General features: G+C 34.9%; 1 protein-coding gene and 1 pseudogene across 1 annotated transcript in view; one reads left to right on the forward strand and one right to left on the reverse strand.

The window, feature by feature from the left end:
• Positions 1 to 710: 710 nt before the first annotated feature.
• The window catches only part of LOC111178590 (cadherin-12), an 81,574-nt gene continuing 60,139 nt past the window's right edge, over positions 711 to 22,145 (reverse strand). The window contains exons 5-8 of the mRNA XM_022581435.3: positions 12,360 to 12,481; positions 8,717 to 8,834; positions 4,402 to 4,653; positions 711 to 1,498 (exon numbers count right to left, since the gene is read on the reverse strand). Of these exons, the coding sequence (XP_022437143.2) occupies positions 999 to 1,498; positions 4,402 to 4,653; positions 8,717 to 8,834; positions 12,360 to 12,481 (992 nt within the window). The 3' untranslated portion in view covers positions 711 to 998. The remainder of the gene's footprint in view (positions 1,499 to 4,401; positions 4,654 to 8,716; positions 8,835 to 12,359; positions 12,482 to 22,145) is intronic.
• LOC149749514 (uncharacterized) lies at positions 18,425 to 19,450 on the forward strand (annotated as a pseudogene).

The raw sequence follows: 22,145 nt of genomic DNA on the forward strand, positions 1-22,145 counted from the left end.
CAACAGTGAGAAGCCCGCGTACCGCAAAAACAAACAAACAAACAAAACACAACTTAAATTTTATCTATGACTGAAGACTGCAATGATCTGGTGATTTGTTAAAACCAAACTTCCACCCTTCCACACCCTGGCACAATATTAAAACAAAACTAATATTTATTTTAATGTGGAGTTTCAGCCCTGAGGCCTCTCTTTATAAAGAGGATTTTTTAAAATTTTCTTTTTAAAAATTTTATTTCTTTGGAAAACAATGAATATTTTCATGAACACCTTTAATAGGAACCAATATTAAGATCAAACATTGCTTTTAAAATTTGGGACTTACATATTGAATTTGATATTATCACGTTTATTTCACTTTTCTCAGAGGGTAGGAAAAACAAATGTGTTTTGGCATACAGTTTAAAAAAGAAAAAAAAGAGCATTTTAATTATAAGAAGATGGAGTCCAGAAAGTATTCTTCTTTTTTCCTTAAAAGGAATGAGAAGTCTGCGTGTTGCTATTGCTCCTTGACATAAAGACAGTGTCTTTGTTTTATGTCCTCTGTGTCTGAATCCCACAATGCCATCACAGCAGAGTGTACTCTACACGACTTTAAATGATAAGAGTCTCAATAGGCACTTTAGTGGAATTAAGAAAAATCTAACACTCTTCCACCGTGATGCCACATAGCTATCTTCGTTCTAGGTTGTCACGTCAGTAAATTGTATTTAATAGGCCTGAGCTTGTCTCAGTGCGTTTCCAAAATAACAAAACAAAACCAAGCAAGTACACATTTTAGGAATTACCTTGTGTTGGCAGAATAAACCAAAACTGACAATATGATAAATATAGCAACTTGCTAGAAACCAAATAATCAAAGGAATCTTGTCCTAGAAAGCCCGGTATGTGTGTTTGTGTGTGTGCGTGTGTGGTGTGTGTGTAGAAGTGTGATTTCTATTTATGTTCCTTTCTCTTAAATTTCTTTTGTTGGTTGTGTTTTAGCCTTTGCTTCTCCCCTAAGTGACTTTATCAGTTTTATAACTCTCTTCTTCACCAAACATGTCTGCCAAGACTTTAAAGTGCGGTCCCCAGTCTGTTAGATAGGTGTAGTCCTGGTCTGCTTCCATGGTCAGAGATTCTATGGAGCTAAGAGAGTCGGCTACTGATCCATTGCCTTCATAGGCATATGTTGCCAGTGAGTCGTATGGTGGGGCGGTGGGGTCCATATCATTTTCCTGTAGCCTTTGATTAATGAAATCCCTTATGTCTGCGTTATCTTCCACTGGTGGTCTCTGACGAGGCAAACAGAGAGAGTCTGGTTTTATATCCCTGCGAATTTTGTTATCTTCAATCACCTTTGGGTTTCTCAGAGCACCAATGTCGAAAGCCTGGGTGTCTTCCTCCCCACCTCCTTCATCATCATAATGGATAACATTGTCTCTGATGTCTTCTTTAGAGGTCATCAGGGTGTCTTTCTTCTTCTGCCTTCGCAGAGCTACATACAGCACAACTATGGCTAGAACAAGACAAAGATTGCAATATGAGAATATGTCAGCCCATCTCTCCATAAAAAATAAAATTGATCAGGGCTGGCTGAGTGTTTTTAATGGTATCCTATTACTTTCAAAGTAAACATACTGTAATCTATAAGGATCATATCTATGTTGACTTTTTTTCATTGTTTAAACTCAATTTCATTCTGGAATTGTAGCTAATATGAAACCATAGCAAAATTATTCACAAAATCAAACCATTGTACCCTTATATTTAACATGTATTGTATTTAAATATCTCAGTGTCAGGTAAAAAGTGTGAGTTACAAAATTTAAAAAGAAAGAAAAGAATGTTTGTTTCAATCATACAGAGAACTGTATAGTATTGAAGTAATAAAACTTGAATATTGTTTGCCCATAGCTAACACTTAGATATTATCCATACCTATATTTCTCAGTTGTTAACATTACTGTATTTATAATGAAATAAACACAAATCACGTGACAATCACTTTTAAATGCAATAAACAAGAAAGAGAGAGAGAAAGAATATAGAATCTAAGGGCCTTAGCTTTTCAAATTACGTCAACTAAGACCATAAATTATTTACATTTATGTGTCCTACCATATTGAGATAATTTCCAAACCAAATGTCTAGTATTCAGGTTACCTTCTTGAAGCAAGATAATATTTTGAAATACTTAATTTATAGACCCTTATTATTGAAGAGCTTTGTTCCCCATTAACTCACAGCCATTATTACATCAATAGTGTTTATTTTTTTCTGGGAGTAAATAAGCACAGATTCACACCATGAAGTCAGTGCTCAACTTTGCCTGGCATAATACTCCCCTCTCCTCCATAGTGGTGGCAATAGATTGAAAGCCAAAGTGTTTGATTTACCATAACAGAGTCTGGAAGGAAGACTCTTGTCATAGGATTAGAAAGTAGGAGACTGCATGATGACAAAAGCCCATTTATTCCCTCTTATTCCAAAATTAAGGAGGAAGACAGAGGAGATATAGGTAGAGCTTCTGTACAACGGGCCTTGCAGAGATGTTTAATACTCTGCACTCCTTCCAGGCTTTAGGCAAATCTCAGAACTAAAAGCACTATTGTTTGTTCACCCAGAGAGTGTGTGAGAGACTGTAAACCTCACAGAGAAACCCTGCATATTTATAAAATGCCTTTAGAGTATCTATGGCTGAGAAAGAGACTAGTTAGATGTGCTTGAGGGACAAATAGAAGTTCCTAAGCACTGCCAGATTCTCACCCTAAAAAAAGACATAAAAATGGCTAAGAATCTGCTGGAAGATCTAAAGGAGTATGAGACTGGCTAAGGAGATCAAAGAATAGATGGATTTGTAAGCAGACCCCACGACAAGACTAAGAGTGTCAACATTCGCAGCTGTGTCCTAGCAATTCACAACTAGGAGCAGGGTGGACACTTGGTAAATATCTGGATGAATGAGCAGCAGATGACAGTATGTGATAATGCTAACCTAAGCAACATGAATTGTTACTCTGTAAGAGGGCCAAAGAGGACAAAGACGAGCATCCAGAATATACCAAATCATGCCTAGGTGGATATGGAAATCTTCTGGGACTCAGACAGCCCCTAGACAAGAGTATGAAAAAGAAACGCTTGTTTTGAAGTTAAACACCTAATTGATTTTGATCAACTTCAGTGTGAGAACATTATTTTGCATCTTCCCTTTTAAAGGGGTTTATATCATCAGCACAAACAGATGTCAGATATAATTTATAATTCTAAATTTTAAGGACATAAAGAATACTTTGTTCTACACATCAAGGTTATTTGCATGGAATTAATATCTTCATCATGCAAACTGGACTAGAACTTTACCCTCCAAACCAAAATGAGCTTCTGACTCAGAGAATGTTCTTTACAAATTAGTATATAATGCCTTGTACCATGCTTTACACCCTAGTACGTTTTTAAAACTCTATTTTCTAGCCTAGAGATAAAGGTAGGTATGTACATTTGTCAGAATATTTTGGTTAAATAATAAACATGAATATAGAAGCTGATCCCACAGTGCCCAACTGTACTTCTGTTGCAATTTTAATTTAAAGGAATGCTTAGAAAAATAGAAAATCTCTCTTTGCTTTTGTGAATCTGGCAGCGAATGAATAAATGAAATATAGTCAGCTGGACAGAGTTGATGGAAGAGGGAAGCCCCTAAAGTAGGTTTTTATTCTCACAGAGATGTTACAGAATACATTTACTTCAATCCTTTCCCTTTGCTGCACTTCTTGATATTTCACTGTGTTCTGTTCTGTTCTAGTGGGAATGCTTAGAGTTTTTGATGTGAGGAGATCTGAGAAAAGTGGAATAAGAATTGTGTCTGGCCAGCACTTTAGACAGAAAAAAAAATTTGGAGGTGCTTTTACCTTCTACTTCTTTCCTGTTCTTTCGCCTTTCTTTATCAAACTGTTATTTGACAACTACTGTTCATCTAGTATAATTTTAAAGGTTATACAACACTTTATTTGGCAGCAATAATTACTAGGCTGTAAAAAATGAATTTAAAACCGTTGCTGCAAATGAGACATTTGTCATAGAAAAGTTCATCGCAGCAAGTGCCACAAATTGTTATTACTTGAAAATTCCCTAGGGCTTGAACATACTTTTATATTCTTGATGATGTTATTGATTTATTTCTATTGGTATACTTCCATATGGAATAAAATAGAAAATTAACACTCATAATATAATTAACTTTAATAATAATTATATAATTCAGTATAGATAGATAGTCTTCCTTCTATCCAGATGTAGCATCTCAATGAAGAAAAAACTGATTTACATGGTAAAATAAGGAGTGAGATACACAAATAAGGGAGGGGTAGAGAGAGAGAGAGAGAGAGAGAGAGAGAATATGTGATTAATATTGAAACCAACCTAAGAGTATAACAATGCACAGTAGGATTGCAATCAAAGCCCCGGTGCTAAGTCCTACAGGAAGAAAAATTGCTTCCACGTTACAAGACAGGATGGTACCATCAGAGTCACATCTACAAACTCGAATAGTCATTGTGTTTGTGCTGCTCTGGACAGGATAACTGCTGTCTTCTATTACAACCGGGAGGAAATACAACTCTTGCTGCCTGCGGCTGTATCCATTTCTTCGGGTTTCAATGCCAGCTGTGTTGTCTACAAAACATGACATTTATGATAAAATGGTTACCATGAGTATCACTTGAAATCTTCAAGTTGGTATCTGTTAAACAGTAGGAAGCTCTTCTTGAATCAGTAAAATACATCCATATTTTAATTCTTTCTTTTATCATTATGAAAGCTGCCAAAATGTAATCAAATGTATTCAAAGCAATCCTTAGGAAAAGAAGAAACATTAATCTTGTCTGGTGTACGAATTAAATTTTCTATTCAGAAAGAATAGAAAATTGTTTACAAGACAAGAGTATGTTGTGTTGACAGACTATTTTTTCTGACATCAAAATCTCACAGAGAAAAAATACTTCATTGGATGTTTCCTTACATGATTAGAAGAACCAAGATTACAAAGGATGAATCAGTATAACATCTTACCTAAGAACCTGTTCTATAAAATTGACAAATATCAATATAATATTTCAGATAAAGCTTGATTTTTTATTTTTCCCTAATCCATATCTATAATACATATATATATATGAATATATATATATTTTTTTCACTTTTGCAAAACAGCATAAGAAATATGGAAAGGAAAATAAAATGTGTGAAAAACATCGATTCATTAAAATTTTTAAATATCATGAATTATAATAATCATCACTTTAATATAATCACAAAATTAAATCATTTTAGTTTTGATATAATCAACGATACAATATTTACTTGGAATAATCCAAGGCAATAAGAATCTAAAATTTTATATTAGTTCCACTAATATTTCTATTGAAAGTGTTATTTTGCATGCACTTGTTCTTCTTCTTTTTTTTTTTTGCGGTACGCGGGCCTCTCACTGTTGTGGCCTCTCCCGTTGCGGAGCACAGGCTCCGGACGCGCAGGCTCAGCGGCCATGGCTCACGGGCCCAGCCGCTCCGCGGCATGTGGGATCTTCCCGGACCAGGGCATGAACCCGTATCCCCTGCATCGGCAGGCGGACTCTCAACCACTGCGCCACCAGGGAAGGCCCATCTTCTTTTATTTCTATACATAAAAGTGGAGTTTTTGTTTTATTCATAACACTTTTTCATTTTTTGAGTCTACTGAAGTCACTCCCAGAAACATTTTGCTGTTTTTTAGAAATGTACTAACATTTAGTCCATTGTAGCCATACATGATACCTACTTTGGAATCAGGTAAAATAATTTTAGAAAGATATAGTACTCATTAAAATACAAGTATGTCAGAAAAATGTTACTGTATCAATAATATTCCATTCATTCTATTTGTAGATTATAATTTCAACAATGAAAAATTAGGCACCTTCTCTATACCCATTTCAGTAGGAAGCACAAAACTGAGAAAACTTTATGTGATAAGATAGAATTTGGTAGGGGAATATCTATTTTTTCATTACACAGAGGATATTTTTAAATTGAGAAACAAAATATAAACCTGCCAAATGTCTATTATAATATTCCCAGTAAGAGTCAGTGGTGTCAGGCACTTGTGTTGACAGTAGAAATAGAAAAATGGGGACTAGTTGAATCAATATTGAAATCTTCAGCCATTGATGGTTGTATACTTGAGTCTGGGGAAAGGAACCGTCAAGGATTAAAGCCTGAAACCTGGATGAAAGTGATTAATAGAAATAGGAAGTCAGAGCCTCTGGTGTATTTGCACTTAGGGAGCTAGGGGTTTGCTATTCTTGAACATGTTATGCCAAAAGGCAGTCTCCCCTTTTTTAAAGATTTATTTTTAACCCAGTATTATTATTGATATGTGACCATATAGAATTCATTATGCTGTCCATAGTGGGAAGAAAAAAGACATATTAAACCTCATTTTCACCCATAAAATGGTTTCCATCGATTGACAGATAAAGAAAATGTGATATATATTGTATATACACACAATGGAATATTATTCAGCCATAAGAAAGAAGGAAACCCTGTCATTTGTGACTACATGGATGAACCTGGAGGGTATTATGCTAGTGAAATAGACCAGACAAAGACAAATACTGCATGGTAACACTTATATGCAGAATGTAAGAAAAAAAAAAAAAAAAGCAGAACTCATAGAAATAGAAAGTAGAAAAATGGTTGCCAGGGGCTGGGGGTGGGAGAAATAGGGAGAGGTTGGTAAAAGGATACAAACTATCAGCTATAAGATGAATAAAGTCTGAGGATCTGACATATAGCATGGTTACTGTAATTGATAACACTGTACATTATAACTGAAATTTGCTGAAAGAATAGAACTTAAATGTTCTCACAAAAAAAAGGTGAAAAAAAGTGTCTATCCATTTAAACAAAAAAACTTACAGTTACACTTAAAGTATATCAAGATAAAACAGGGGATATGGTAAATGGCATGAGTGGCAAATACATGTTCAGATCATGAAAAAATAATATACTTTGAGGCAAGATGATCTGATTCATATTATTATGATTAATCATATATAGATTCTCCAGCAAAGATAAAATGGTGGAAAATAGTCAATACTTTTGTTCCTGAATGATGTGACCATCTACTTAGTTAACGAAGCCAATGATCTAGAAGTCTTATTAGTTTTCTTCTTCATCATATTTATATATGGAATCTAAGAGATCTAGAATGAAGCTCTATGTATTCTATCTCCAACCACTCACCTCTATCCTCACAGCCATTACCTTAATCCATTGGATTATCCTAATCCAAGACTCTCTCATCCATTTTCTACAATAGTATCAGAAATAGTTTTGTATCCTTCTATTGTCTTTTCCACACTGCGTCCAGACTGACTTGCTAAAGTGCAAATCTGAATATGTTAAACTCTTGTGTAAACCTTTCAAAGACTTCTCAGGTCATTGGATTTAAGTTATACACTTTTTAAATGACTTATAGACAGGTTGACCTATGGTTCAGTTTGACTCGGACAGCCCTGTTTTAGATGTGCTGCTCTAATTAAAATGACAAACACTGTCCACTGCTATTCTCAAACATACTCCAGTTTCCATGATAAAACATGCGGTATCCCTACCTATTAGGCCTTTCATAATTGGGACCTTGTTTCATTCCCAGCCGTTCCTCACATTACGTTATTTGATGACGCAAATCTTATTGAATTTCCTTCTGTGACTCTAATTTCCTTCCCCCAAGTATTTGAAGAAAACTAACTTTAACTTTCTCAAAGCATCCTTTGATTCCTATCAATCATCATCATTATATCATCCATCTTATCACTTGCTCATTTGTTCCATAAGCATAGAATCTAGCAAGAATTAGCTTTTTTCTACCCAATATTATGAACTCAGGAGTTTTTATTCCCGATATTATGTCTACAGAAACTTAGAAGAGATAAAATATCTAAAGTCACAGAACAAATAAAGTCAGAACAACTGATCAGTACTTAGCCTTATTATATCTAATCCAGTGTCCTTCATATTTTTGTAGATTTTAGTAGCAGCAGACGTGATAATATTAGTATTAGTGATAGTGATGGCAGTGGTGGCAGAAATGTAAGTGTAGTTATGATGGCAGAGGTGGTAGCTAAAATTACCTTAAAGGTAATAGGTTTTAGGCATTGTGTTAAAGGATTTGCATACATTATTGTATTTAATAAATGAACCATGAGGTTAATTTATTTTAACTATGAGGTTGAAATTCTTTAGTATAATTTAATATATCGATAATCTGCCATTAAGTAGTAATGCAGTGGGAGTGAAAACCTATATCATTCTCATTACAAAGCCTGTATTCTTGACCTGTGCCATACCATGTGTTATTCAAATAAAACAGTTACTTGTATGTACAAACAGTGCATGTAGAACAAATGATATATTTAAAACATGAAAAGTATTCAATTTCCCAGATAGCCTATTGTTTGTTTGACTCATTAAGGGAATGTCCACATTATAAATGGAAGTAATTTGCCTCATTAGATATAGTCTATATAGGTTAACATTTAGTTTACTGCTAGCCATAAAATTTTGTATTTCTTATATATGCATTTCTATATTTTATGAGCTTGAGTGCTTTTAGGAAGAGCATGGATTTCTACCTTTGTGTCCTTTTACAAAGTTGCATGATAAAAGGTAAATTTTTATGTGGTTAAACTTACTTCTGAAGTCACGAACTGTAAAATTTGGTTTGATGGCAGCTTCAGGTGATAATTTAAAGGAGAATTGCTGCCCAGCAGGTGAAAGATCTCGGTCTGCAGCGCTGACTATCTGAATTATCTGAAACAAAGTTGAGATGAGACTTGAAATCAGTCATCAGTTTCAAAGGGAACTCTACACACCAGGCTAATAAGTTTATTTAATGAAACATGCAAGTAAACAGAAATGATATTTTTTGAATTCATATCTGTAGGCCAATTATTTACAAATATTTTTTATAAACAAGTAGCTAAATATTTACAGTTTAATAATAGCAGGTACAAGTATAGGGTATGGGCTAATTCCAAATCGATATCTACATAACTAAAAAGGTTAATGCCATTGAAAATTCACACTAATAAGCAAAATAAAATTAAAATGTACTTGCTTGCATTTTAAATTACATGAAATAAATGCTTTCTAACCTGATTATTTAAAAGTCCTTGCAAAGCAAAATTTTAGTATCATTATGTTTGTGAGAATGAGTTTTATTTTCATAACTAAGTAAAATGATGAGAAAGAGATACACAGGATGTAGATCTGTTTTTGTTGTTCCGTTTCTTTTCCCCCAGTGGATAAGATACAAATTGTGTTTTCATAGAATTTTTCTTCTTAAGAAGTAAGTATGACTAACCTTGTTTCAAAATTTTTCCTAAATTGTTCCCATAAGTGTGTAATCTAAGTAGTTAAAATTCTGATACTTCAGTGAGATGCCCTTAAGAATTTGGAGGTTAACTTCCAAGGGCCAAACTATGAAACTGATATTTCACTATATATGTAAGCAAATCAGAATGGCTTTGCCTCAGGAAGAATTTCAGGAAGTGTGTGCTAAAGGGGATAAAAGCAGTGTGCTGATCAGGTGACCACACTCGTAGACTAAGTTTGAATTTGCCAGAGGAAGACCTTAGATTTCAAGTATGACATTCTGCTCCCAGCAGGCAAAGCCTGCATCCTGTACTCTTAGATTGATGCCATTAAACATGTCAGTTATTTACCCCTTTTTGTTTTTATTCCATGGTTGAAACCCAGTCTTATGACTATGATCTACCTTCCCATATAGCTGTGTGTGCTCGTAGGCACACACAGAAACACACAGGAGCACACAAATGTGTACACTGGGGCTTCGAGTGTCTAGTGCAGTACTAGTAGTTTGTATTTTGACAATGGGTCCTCTAAAGAGAAATTCAGTTCCCTATTTTAGTGTAAATCAGTCACACAGGATCTATTTAGTCTTTAGAATTGTCATGGATTCAACACCAAAGGCTAAATATGGCAATTTAGTCAAATAATTACCATACAGACCCTGTAAAACTTCAACTTTCCTTCACATGTGCTCAGATTACTATATCTCACCCCTAAAATTTCTTTAAATTTTTGGGAATTAATTTGTGAAGTTCTGTTTTGTTTTGCCTTTGCTATCAACTAGCACAATTATTTACTAAATTAACATCAAAATTTATCAAGAACATAACTTTACAATGAAGAAACATCCTTTAAAACAGCATACGGAGATGAAATTTTTGGTATAAACTGGTACTTATCTGTAATTGACACTTGAGAGTTATTGCCCTAAGTAAAACAACTCCCATACTTCATTGGTTCATCATATAAATCACTATTGATTTATATAGCATCATCTTTCTTTTCTCTTACTTCTTTTGTAGATAGACAGATAGATAAATAAGCCATACGTACATATATACATGCATGCATATTCAATTATAGTCCAGAAGAGATAGATAGTTCCTATGCATAGTTTCTAGACAAGGGTCAGGATGGCTGGGGTCAAAAGCAGAAAATGCTCATATACTACATTTCAGACATTTCAGGGTTATTTTTTATATGTAAATAAGATGCAGAATGCCCCAAAAAAGAGCTTCCAATGTCCCCACAGATTCCTTACCACTTTGTCTAAATATAAGAAAATCAAGTTATCTCTAATAACTTCTACTATTCCCAACTTTTTAAACTCTTTAATTTACTGGAGAAACATAGAAGCATTAAATAGAGTTCTATTTCCAAAAGGCTTTCACTTAGTGCATTACAAAATTCTGATTGCTGTGAAATCATTAATGTTCCTAAATTACCTAAAAATAATGGATTGGATTTTTGGGGTGGCAGTAGAAGGCTCTGAAAAGTGGAGAATAGCTAAGTTGTAGAATTTTGGTAAACCTCTTATAACTCTGCAAATAATCACTTCAGGTTATTTATTTATGTAAACATTTATGCAGCATCTACTATTTCAGACAATAAATCAGGCACTGGGTTCACCCCATGTAAATTTTGGATGCATTTAAAGTGACAAAGCATTAAAACTTTAAAAAAATGTATTTCTGTGTCTGTTCAAAATTAATAATTCAAATTTATCACTTGGTAAAATATGACTAAGTCATACTGTAATAAAGTTAATACTTTCCCCAAATTATCAAAAGCAGTAATAGAGAAGCACAGCCCACTAGAAGTTTCTGTACTTATGGAAATACTCTACATCTATACTGATAAAGACGGTAGCCACCCATCTCATACAGCTACTGAGCACTTGAAATGGGGCGTGTGTGAATGAGAACATACACTTTAACTTTTATTTAATATTAATTTAATACCTATAAGGCTAGTGAACATCACAGGGTTAGAACTATGGGACAAATATTCCATGAAGAAGTAGAAAACATTCAAATTGAAAGAAATACTAGATATTATAAAAGGAACGTTTTCAATAAAGATACCATTTTAAATATTGAGACATTTCTTCAAGTAAGAATTAAAACTTCAAATTTACTTAAATGAGTAGTTATGCTATTTAAAGATAATTGAAATAGACAGCAAAGCAAAGCATACTGATGTATTTTTCTTTTGGAACCTAGGTATACAATATTGGATTAATTATATTCTTGTTTCATATCACACTCTTAGCATTTGCTCATGCCTGGTTCCTATTATATTATGTTATATTACATTATATTATATCATATCATATTATATATTCACTCATTCATTTATAATAGTGTAGAAAAAAGCTAGCTACCCACCATGATCCACATAAACTCTAGGATTTTGACGATAACGTTTATCAACTATATAGTCCTTCCTCATATCCTCTCCCCACTAGAACCTCCCTCCATAGCAATACTTAATAAGAAAATGTAATTCAGATATTTTGAATAACCCAGATGCTCTACTCAAGGCCACCAGAGAAAGCTTTCCATTTTTCAAGGGCTTAAGAATTTTTATGTACCCTTCATAAAAGCATGTGAGCAAAGCAAGAAATACTATAGAAGAATGTAGTCTAAAGTTTCTTGCTTCCTGGATTTATAGTCACAAGGCCTTTAGAAATTCCACAGTATACAAATGGAAAACAGCGTAATCTGCAATCCTAGAACTTTTAGTTATACAAAGAATATTCACTAGGCCATCATCACTTTATCCCCTGTGGTATTAACTCCACATCCAAATATACCATTAATTCAAAAGATTTACTATCTTTTATGGTTTCTTTTATGAAGACATAAGATCCATGTGTGTATATTCATGCAAGGTCATATAACCTAAAACACATGCATATAGTGGGTGTTTATACACTCTTAATTAACAATATTGATAAGATACCTGTCCTGGTTTGGCATTTTCACACACAGCTGTCTCATATGGCACAGATATTTCTGGAGGAAATTCATTGACATCTAGGACATTAATTAATATGTTGACTCTGCTGGTTAATAATGGGTTACCTGTTGAAAACATAAAAGCAGAAAAGATGATTACAAAATCTCATCAGTTATTGCTCTTATAGTAAACAGCAATAACATTTTTAAAAATCAGCATTCTTATGGAATCCAAATGACCTTTCCTTTATGGGAAGCTGAGGCACTGTGCCAAATATAAATGATGAAAAGATGGATTTACAAGCAGATAATGCTATATTTAAAACAGATAACCAACAAGGACCTACTGTATAGCACAGGGACCTCTGCTCAATATTCTGTAATAATCTAAATGGGAAAAAATTTGAAAAAGAATAGATACATGTATATGTATAACTGAATCACTTTGCTGTACACCTGAAACTAACGCAACATTGTTAATCAAATACACTCCAGTAAAAAATAATTTTTTTAATTATAAAAAAAAGACGGATGCTGGCGCTATCAATGTCACGCTGTCAGATCACCAGCTGTGCACTATACCAGTATTTATCCCTGAAAATCAACACCAAAGTTAAGATCAAACATTTAGCTGGTATTTCGTCACAAGTGTAGCCATCATACCAGGGTGAGTTCACAGGATCAATCTTCACTAATAGTGATATTTTTCACTGGATAAAACATATGTTTTTCCATGTTGTGTCTATAATTTTATTGGGTAGTATCATCTACATATTTAAATAACTCTCTCAAAATGATTCATCCAAAAAAGGATGATAAACTCCAAGAATGAAGGAGAGATTGCTTTGCATAGACGAAAATTAAAATAAATTTAAAGAAGTAGAAGTAAGAGATAGATTGTGGAAAACTAAGATGCACCCTGAAATTACTTGCTGGTGATAAGAAAGGAAAGAATAAACAGCCTTTCCTTCTTGAAATATCAAAATAATTAGTTTGAAAAATTATCTCTGCCAAAATTCCGTCACAATTTTTAGCCCCAGCCTGTGATATATTACCGGCCTCTCTGTCATTTGCTGAAGAAGACCAGAAATAATTAAACTAATAAGGCATAACATAATGCACATCTTTCAACTTATTTATTTTACCTAATGAAGTTATACAGATGGATAAAGTGTCCCAAATTGTCAAAGGATCTTGTCCAAAGTCACACATCTAGAGGGATGGGGAGTTAATATTCAAACCCAGGACTATGGAAATCCAAATATTATGTTCATTCCACCAGACCTTTTTAAATGATTGGTTATTGTGTTAGATTCTTCATCTGCAGTGCCACTGAAGAATCATAATGTTAGGATTCTTATAGATCTCTATCTGGGTGCTTTTAAAGAATGAATACAAATCTCACCACATGACTGATTCTGATAAGCCTACAATATTCTGCTGTGCTAAAATTTATCTAAAAAAATAAAATGCACCATCAGCCATAGCTTAAGAAATGTTCACATATTCATATATGACACAGTGAAATCCAACATTGTGTACCAGTACAGGCACAGATAACATAAAGGGAAGAGAAATGGTGTATTTTGTAATATGGGTTGTGTTTATAGAAGGTGTATTGGTAATCTTGGAGAAGGATGCAAAAAATATCTATTTATTCAAAAATTAATATCGGTTACATGGCACTATCTTATCTGGTAGAAAAGGTTTGGTTCAGTTTTCACAAGTTATTTAATCTTCCTTCAACTCATGATATTAATAGGTGCTAATTCATAAGTTTTTTAGTTTGTTGTATTAAATGAGTGTTCTACAGAATGTTAGATTAGTTTTGGTAAATTATCATTACTCTTATCACCAACTGTAATTTGTGGAGATGATCTAGCTCATCTTCTGTTATTAAGTACTCATATATCATAAAATACAGATAAAATCAACAGTTTGGTTAAATTTGGTTCATTTTCCTAAACAAACTATAAATTATCAAAAACTACAGCAAAATCAATGCCTAATACTTCATAATACTTATAATGTACCCATATTCTAAGACACATTTCACAGGTAAGCTCATTTAGGTTTCACAGGCAACTCTAATATAAAGACCATTATTATCCCTTATTGTATATGGAACTCTGAAGAACGGAGGGGGAATGTAACTCTTCCAAAAATTCCAAGTTAAAAGTGGTAAGATGGGTTTTGAATCCAAGTGTTCTAGTTTCAAGTCCATGCTCTTAAACTCTATTATATATTAACCTATTCAACTTCTGTACAATGTACAAATCAGCCTCTACTTCCTATTTTACTTGGTACATAATTTACAAGTCCCAAGGACATATGAAGAAGAAACTGGTTTTTTTCCCCTCAGGATTATAGTTTTATTTTAAGTTAGTGTGAGGATGGGGCAAGACTTCTCTCAAAATTATGTTTATAGTACAGATTTAATTTTATAATGTATAAATATGTTATTAATTCAAGTTTATTTTTACCCTTGAAAAATTCCCTTTTGGTAGTTTTAAATATTTATCCTCCTGCAATATAGATTTGAACATCTGTCCCAATGAGTACTATGGCTCAAAATATGATCAGTATTGTAACATCTTATTATTAAAAGTGTTTCTCAAAGGTTTGCTTTTGGTATTTTAGCTAAGACAAATATTTTGTTGTGTGAGATTTTCCTGTGCACTGTAGGATTTGTAGAAATACTGAATTTTAAATGTCACTAGTCATCACTGTGGAAATCACAAAATAAGTGCCCAAACAAGAATAGAGGAAAAACTATAATAACAACAAAGATAAGTTATTCATACTGTTGAAAATGAGTGATGGGTTTATGGGTTTCATTATATAATTCTCTCTTCTACTGCATATTTGTAAAACTTTTTATAGTTAAATGTTTGTCACCTTATATTTGTAAATCTGTCTGGGTACATAGTAACATTTCTGTTTGAGAACTACTATACTCAAGCAAGCATTGATCTTTTCACAAAGTAATATATTTATTAGAGTAATATATATATATATATATGTTTTCATTTATAATTCATTAAATTATGTGAAAAATTAATGACTTATTTCCTTTCTGACTCATCTAATCTTTGAAAGAGCAATGACGAAATTTGTTTAAACTTGATTTGGCATGAGCATTATTATCTGAATCTTTGCCAAATTAGAAACTAGTTATCATTGAATACTTAGAAAGTAAGTTCAATTATGAACTTTGAAATATTAAATAACCAAAATCTTACACAATGAATTGCTGTGTTCTTAGTAGTCAAGCCATTTAAACTCCAATTATCACTGACCCATGCTGCTTGTATTGAATAACTAGCTTATTAATAATTTTGGGCTCAGATAAATAATCGATAACTAATTCTATTTTTGTCCCTCATGGCTTCAAGAATGTTTTGTTGGATCTTCTTTCTTTATCCTTGGTGATATCTCAATCAGATCCCATAACTTTTTGAGTCAATTTGAGTTAGAACTGCCTTATTAGTAGTATTTTAAAGTATGGCTTAAACTAAGAAAATAAAAAAAATTAAGGCCAAATTATGAAAATCAATAATAAAGGAGTAGTGAAATACCATAAGTGAAATACATATTATAAAATAATATTATAAATTTATGTCAAAAATTTAGTTAACATAGATGGACTGGACAAATTCCTAGGAAGACATAAATTGTCATACTGACCCCAAAATTAAAGAGAAAATCTTAATAGACCGAAAACAAGTGGAAAAAATTAAGCTGTAATTAAAAATTTCCCCATCAAGAAAAAGTCATGCCTTCATGGCTTCACTGAGAAAGTCTATCAACTACTTATAGACCACATAATATCAATTCTTTGCAAACCCTTTCAGAAAATAGAGGAGAAAACATCAGCTTATTCGTTGTTTCTTAATGCCAAAAGTCAATTTAAAACATCAGAAAAAAACCAAAGCATGGGGCTTCCCTGGTGGCGCAATTGTTGAGAATCTGCCTGCTAATGCAGGGGACACGGGTTCGAGCCCTGGTCTGGGAAGATCCCACATGCCGCGGAGCAACTAGGCCCGTGAGCCACAGCTACTGAGCCTGCGCATCTGGAGCCTGTGCTCCGCAACAAGAGAGGCCGCAATAGTGAGAGGCCTGCGCACCACGATGAAGAGTGGCCCCTGCTTGCCACAACTAGAGAAAGCCCTTGCACAGAAACGAAGACCCAACACAGCAATAATTAATTAATTAATTAATAATTTAAAAAAAAAAACCCAAAGCATGGACTAATATCACTCATGAACACAGGTACAAAAATTCCTTAACAAAATATTAGCAAGTTGATGCCAGAAGCGTATTAGAAAACTAATGTATAATGACCAAATAGCATTTATCCTATGGATGAAAGGTTAGTTTAACATCTAATAATAGTCAATGTGATATATCATATTAACAGAAGAAAGAACCAAAAAATCACATAGCCATCTCAATAGACTCAGCATTAGCATTTGAAAAAATGTATCCATTCATGATTTTATAAAAAATTCTCAACAAATAATGAATAGAAGGCAACATCTTCAACCTGACATAGTCCATCTATAAGAAAACCATAGCCAGTATCATACTCAGTGGTGAAATGCTAAATATTTTCTCTTTAATATTGAGCACATGGCAAGAATGTCTGCTCTGACCACATATTGACCATTGCACTAAAGGGTTTATCCAGTGCAAACAAATAAAAATAAAAATTTAAAAAGTATTCAGATTGAAAAGAAAAAGTATTTTTTATCAAAAAATGACAAGACCCTGTATGAAGGAAACCCTAAAGAATCCACAAAACACTTATAGATCAAATCAAGTATATTAAGGCTGTGGGATAAGACAGCAATATAAAAAAAGGCCATTTTATACCTAATATACTAGCAAAGAAGAAACTGACATAGAACTGAGAAAAATTCAATTCACAATAGAATCAAAGATAATAAAATATTTAGGAATAAATTTAGCAAAATAAAGGTAGGACTTATAAACTGAAATTCACAAATCATAGCTGAGAGAAATAAAATGGATTGCTGATGGAAAGGATCACTGGCAGAAATACAGAGTTGTATAGTCATTTTGGAAAATACATTGGAATTTTCTTTAAACCTTAAACATGAACTTATAAGCCAACAACGCCATTCCTAGGTCTCTCCCCAAGAGAATGAAATGAATGTCCACAAAAAGCCTGTATATGTGAATATGTGCATGGAAATATTATGCATATAGTCCCAAACTGGGAACAATTCTAATGTCTATCTTTTGGTGAATAGATAAACCGTGGCATATCCATACAATAAAATTCTTCAACAATAAAAAGGAACAAAACAGTGATACGTGCTACAACAACATGACTGAACCTCAATTATATTATGCTTCATTGATAAGAAAAGAAGACTGGCATCACTCCTTACTTGGAGTTTAATTAGCTGCAGAAAGTAAAATGTTTCAGTGCTTTTGGGTTTCTGAAGTACAAGAGCTTTCTGAAGATTCCAGCCCCCAGCTGTCAAGTCTTCCAGACTTCCTGGGGCAGATATTAAGAAGAATTCTTTTAGAATTCCTGACCCAGGGCTTCCCTGGTGGCACAGCAGTTAAGAATCTGCCTGCCAACGCAGGAGACATGGGTTCGAGACTTGGTCCGGGAAGATCCCACATGCTGCGGAGTAACTAAGCCCGTGCACCACAACTACTGAGCCTGTGCTCTAGAGCCTGCGAGCCACAACTACTGAGCCCGTGTGCCACAACTACTGAAGCCCGCATGCCCTAGAGCCCGTGCTCCGCAACAAGAGAAGCCACTACAATGAGAAGCCTGTGCACCGCCATGAAGGGTAGCCCCCGCTCACCACAACTAGAGAAAGCCTGCGTGCAGCAACAAAGACCCAACGCAGCCAGAAATAAATAAAAGTAAAATAAATAAATTTATTAAAAAAAAAAAAGAATTCCTGACCCAGAGAAACTCCATTGTAATTTGTTATGCAGCAATGGATAAAAAATCCCTAGTGATAAGAAATATTAAAATATATATTAAAAGGAAAGAAGGGTTCTAACTATGGGGCTGCAGCTGCAATGGGCTCCTCAGGGCACATCGACCGTTGTGCCAGGAACAGCATTCATTTCCAGGGGCCACACAGGAACTTTGCCCCAGGGGTCTGCTGCTGGGGGTGGAACTCCCACTTGGTTCCAGGTCTGCACTTCCAGCAAGGCTTCTACTTCCAAGGAGACTGAGGCAGCTATCAGCTCCCACAGTCCCCAGGCCTCCTGGAATGGCGTCACCACCCTTTGGAACCACATGTCACCCTGTCCTGACTCGCAGGGCCTCTGAGCCCACCTACCTGCCCTCTGTGGCTGTGGGTTGGGAATGGGCTGGGGTCTTCTGGGACACGGAGACTGGCCTGGGGGGACCGACTAACAAGTCCCAGGAGGTTGCTGGCAGTTTCTGGAGCTCCCTTTCCCCATCATCGGCAGATGGAGATCACAGCTACTCCCAGGAGTCTCAGCCCCAGTCAGCCCCTGCCTGGGAGCTCCTGGCCCCACTTCAAAGCCTGAACCTTGGACAGCCAGTCGTTGCTGGTGGCATCTGCATGGACAAGGTGTGGTCAAGCCAGAGGCCACGTGGGTCTTCGATATCCTGCTCCCCTGCACACAGGCCCACTGCCTGGGGTGCTGGTGCCTTAGCAGAAGGGCTGACAGGTCTTCCCTCTGGACTTCATTAAGCCTGTTCCAGCGTCCAGCCCATTCCAGCTATATCATGCCCAACATATTCCGGGTGAGCACAGAGGCTGAGAAGAAGCAACTTACCAGGAACTCCAAGGCCCAAATCAGCAGGATGGGATGCCTATAAAGCTACTCACAATTTATTCATTAACTATGTACATATCTATGTGTTCCAGAGAGTATAATAAACCATAGGCATCAATGAGGTATAAGATAAAGTCCCTGATACTAAGAAATTCACATCTGAGAGGATCCCTATACAAACAGATGAAATACAATATAGTCCATGAGGTCAATAAAATAACATTTTCAATGTAAAAATATTTCTTATTTTTAAATTCCAATTTTGATATGTGATGTTAAAATTGTCTGTACATATCTAAAATATAATTTTTATCCAAATTTCAACCATTAGGTGAAAAGCTCATCAAGTGGTTTTAATTTCTGGAGAAAAATCAGATACTAATTAAGGAAAAAAAAAAGCCTGACATTGTTTTGTATGTGATTTTGATAGAGCAATTTTACTGGTTTAAACTACTCCTAAATAGTTTGATTATGGTAGTATACCCATAAGCAGTTGAAAGTTTAAAATAAAATATAAACTATAACAACAAACTTGGATTCTATTACATTGACACATCATATAATAGTGAGAAAAATGGTATCATTTCTAAATTAAGTCCATGACTATAGTGGTGTTAATGATTATTATTTCCATGTATACAACACATTGAAGGCTTTATAAAATGGTTGAATATTTATAAGTGCTTCTTTCTTCAAAGTATGTGTTACTTTTCTGCATTATAAGTACTAGTAAAATGTTGCCAATACTAGTATAAATCAAAGATACCTTTCTTTGAGAATACAAAATATTGATAGTTTCATATAGTTACTCAGGGAAAAAAAAGGGAAATATTAAATAGTACATAAACTACCTAGACTCATACATGCAAAGTAACGTATTCATGAAGTGTAAGAGAAAGGCAATTATTTGAGAAAAATAGGAAAAAATAATGTCTTCAATCCATAATTGAAACCAATGGTTTTATTTAGTCCTCAGAAGTCAACTACACTCTCTGAGTATGTACATGTCTTCATAGTAACATTAAGTTGTTTTATTTCCACAAATCCATGCTAATATTTAGAGAATTTAGCACGCTGGTTCCAACATCAGTATCCATTAGATGACCTAGGTATCTTGTTTAAAATGGAGATTTCTTGGCAATAATCCCAGAAATTCTGATTCAGTATGTCTTGAATGGGGGTCCAGGAATACTGTCCCAGGTGATTCTGATTCAGGTAACAATTAAGAAGTTGAAGAACAGTAGTAAAAAAGAAAGGGCCAACCTGCATGCCTATTCTCAAATGTGCATACGACTTACAGTGCCCTTTTGAAAAAAGACTGGCCAAATTAGAAAGAAATGTCTGCGGCTCAAACACTGCAGAGAATCCAAGCTCACCCTTGTCTCTTGATCCTGATGAGGTTAACCTTGGTCACCCAGATGGATACAATGTAACCCAGCCAGCGCTGGTTTACAGGAATGCAGGTCCCTTGCATAACTACCTTCCAGACTCACCAGATGGGGAAAGTTGGAGAAGTGATATATGTCTCTTTGGACATATGTTGAGCTAGGGACATATAGTAGAAACAGCAGAAATGAGGATGGGCTCAAAAACACACTTAAAAAACTTTGTAATTTCTCCATGTGGTATTTAAGGCTCTGTTTGATAAGGCCTCAGGCTTCCTTTCTTTTCTTTCTTTCTTAAAAATGGAGATATAATTGACATACAACATTATATTAATTTAGGTGTACAACACAATGACCTGATATTTGTATCGATCTTGAAATGGTTGCTTGAAGCAGGGGTGCGAGGTTTGCAAAAAGTAAATGTGATCAAAGTGTACAGACTTCCAGTTATAAAATAAATAAGTCCTAGGGATGTACTGTACAGTATGGTGACTGTACCTAACAATACTATATTCTATATGAGAATAGAGAGGAGATCTCAGGCTCCCTTTCTGAATGCATTTTCTTTAGCCTTCCCTACTCATTCTGGGCACCAATTGTACCACCTTACTTGTAATTTCTCATCTGGACATGAGCTTTAATACCTCTCTGCCTTTGCTTAAGATGTTTCCTCAACCTAGAATACTCTCCTTTCCTCCTTTTCAGTATCTTCTTCATCTTTTAAAGACTCAGCTCAAATGATAATTCCTGTGTGACATACTATGCTTATGTCTTCAAAAATAATTATTTTAATTATTTTTTCTCTTACAGCACTTTGCATTTTGGTTGCCTACTTATGAATTCAACCAGATTGTTGTCTTTTTCACAAAATTTTCAGGCCTAGTAGTTAAGTAATATGGTCTCTAAACTTTCTTCACTTTTTGAAAGACTTGTCTAGTTGTCAAGAAACACATCAGGTAGGCAACTTTCTCAAATGGCTCCCAAGAATCCCCACTTCCTGATACCCACATGAGTTACCTCCCTGTAATTCTTTGCCCTTAAGTGTGGTCTGGATCTAGTGACTTGCTTCTACTAAACAGAATGGGGGATCAGTGATACCGCTGATGTCAGAAATGACATCTTATCACTTTTGCAGGGGAGCAGAACTCTACTTCAACAAGATAAATCCAGGGAGTCATCTGACTCCTGCAACTCCTTCTTCTTCCTGTCTTTTTTCTCTGCTGATGCCAAGGCTGAAGCAGCAGCAAGAGCTGCAGATCTGCCCCGCGGAGATGGACATGCTCGCCAGATGGCTGATACCCTGAGCAGTGACTGATATCTTCAGGGTTTTTTCCTTTCAGCTCACTGGTGACCTTGCTGAGCCAGGCTGTCATCCACCTCCTTGATGCCCACACTGTCCAGGATCTTCTTTATGTCCTTGGCGAAGGCATTGCCGCTAAGGGCAGCCAGCAGGGAGGAGGCCATATAGTGTCGGTAGGCAACAATCTTTCCATATACAGGGACATTATCAAAAAGTATCCTTCACAATAAAATCATTAGGAACTCTTGTAGCTTGAGTCTTATCTAGTAATTAACACTTATTGGATAGAGATAGCAATCTACCT

The sequence above is a fragment of the Delphinapterus leucas genome, chromosome 3 (genome assembly GCF_059928025.1).
Source record: "Delphinapterus leucas isolate spDelLeu-1000000601 "Yukka" chromosome 3, BTC_Dleu_Yukka2, whole genome shotgun sequence".
In the NCBI taxonomy this organism is placed as follows: Eukaryota; Metazoa; Chordata; class Mammalia; order Artiodactyla; family Monodontidae; genus Delphinapterus; species Delphinapterus leucas.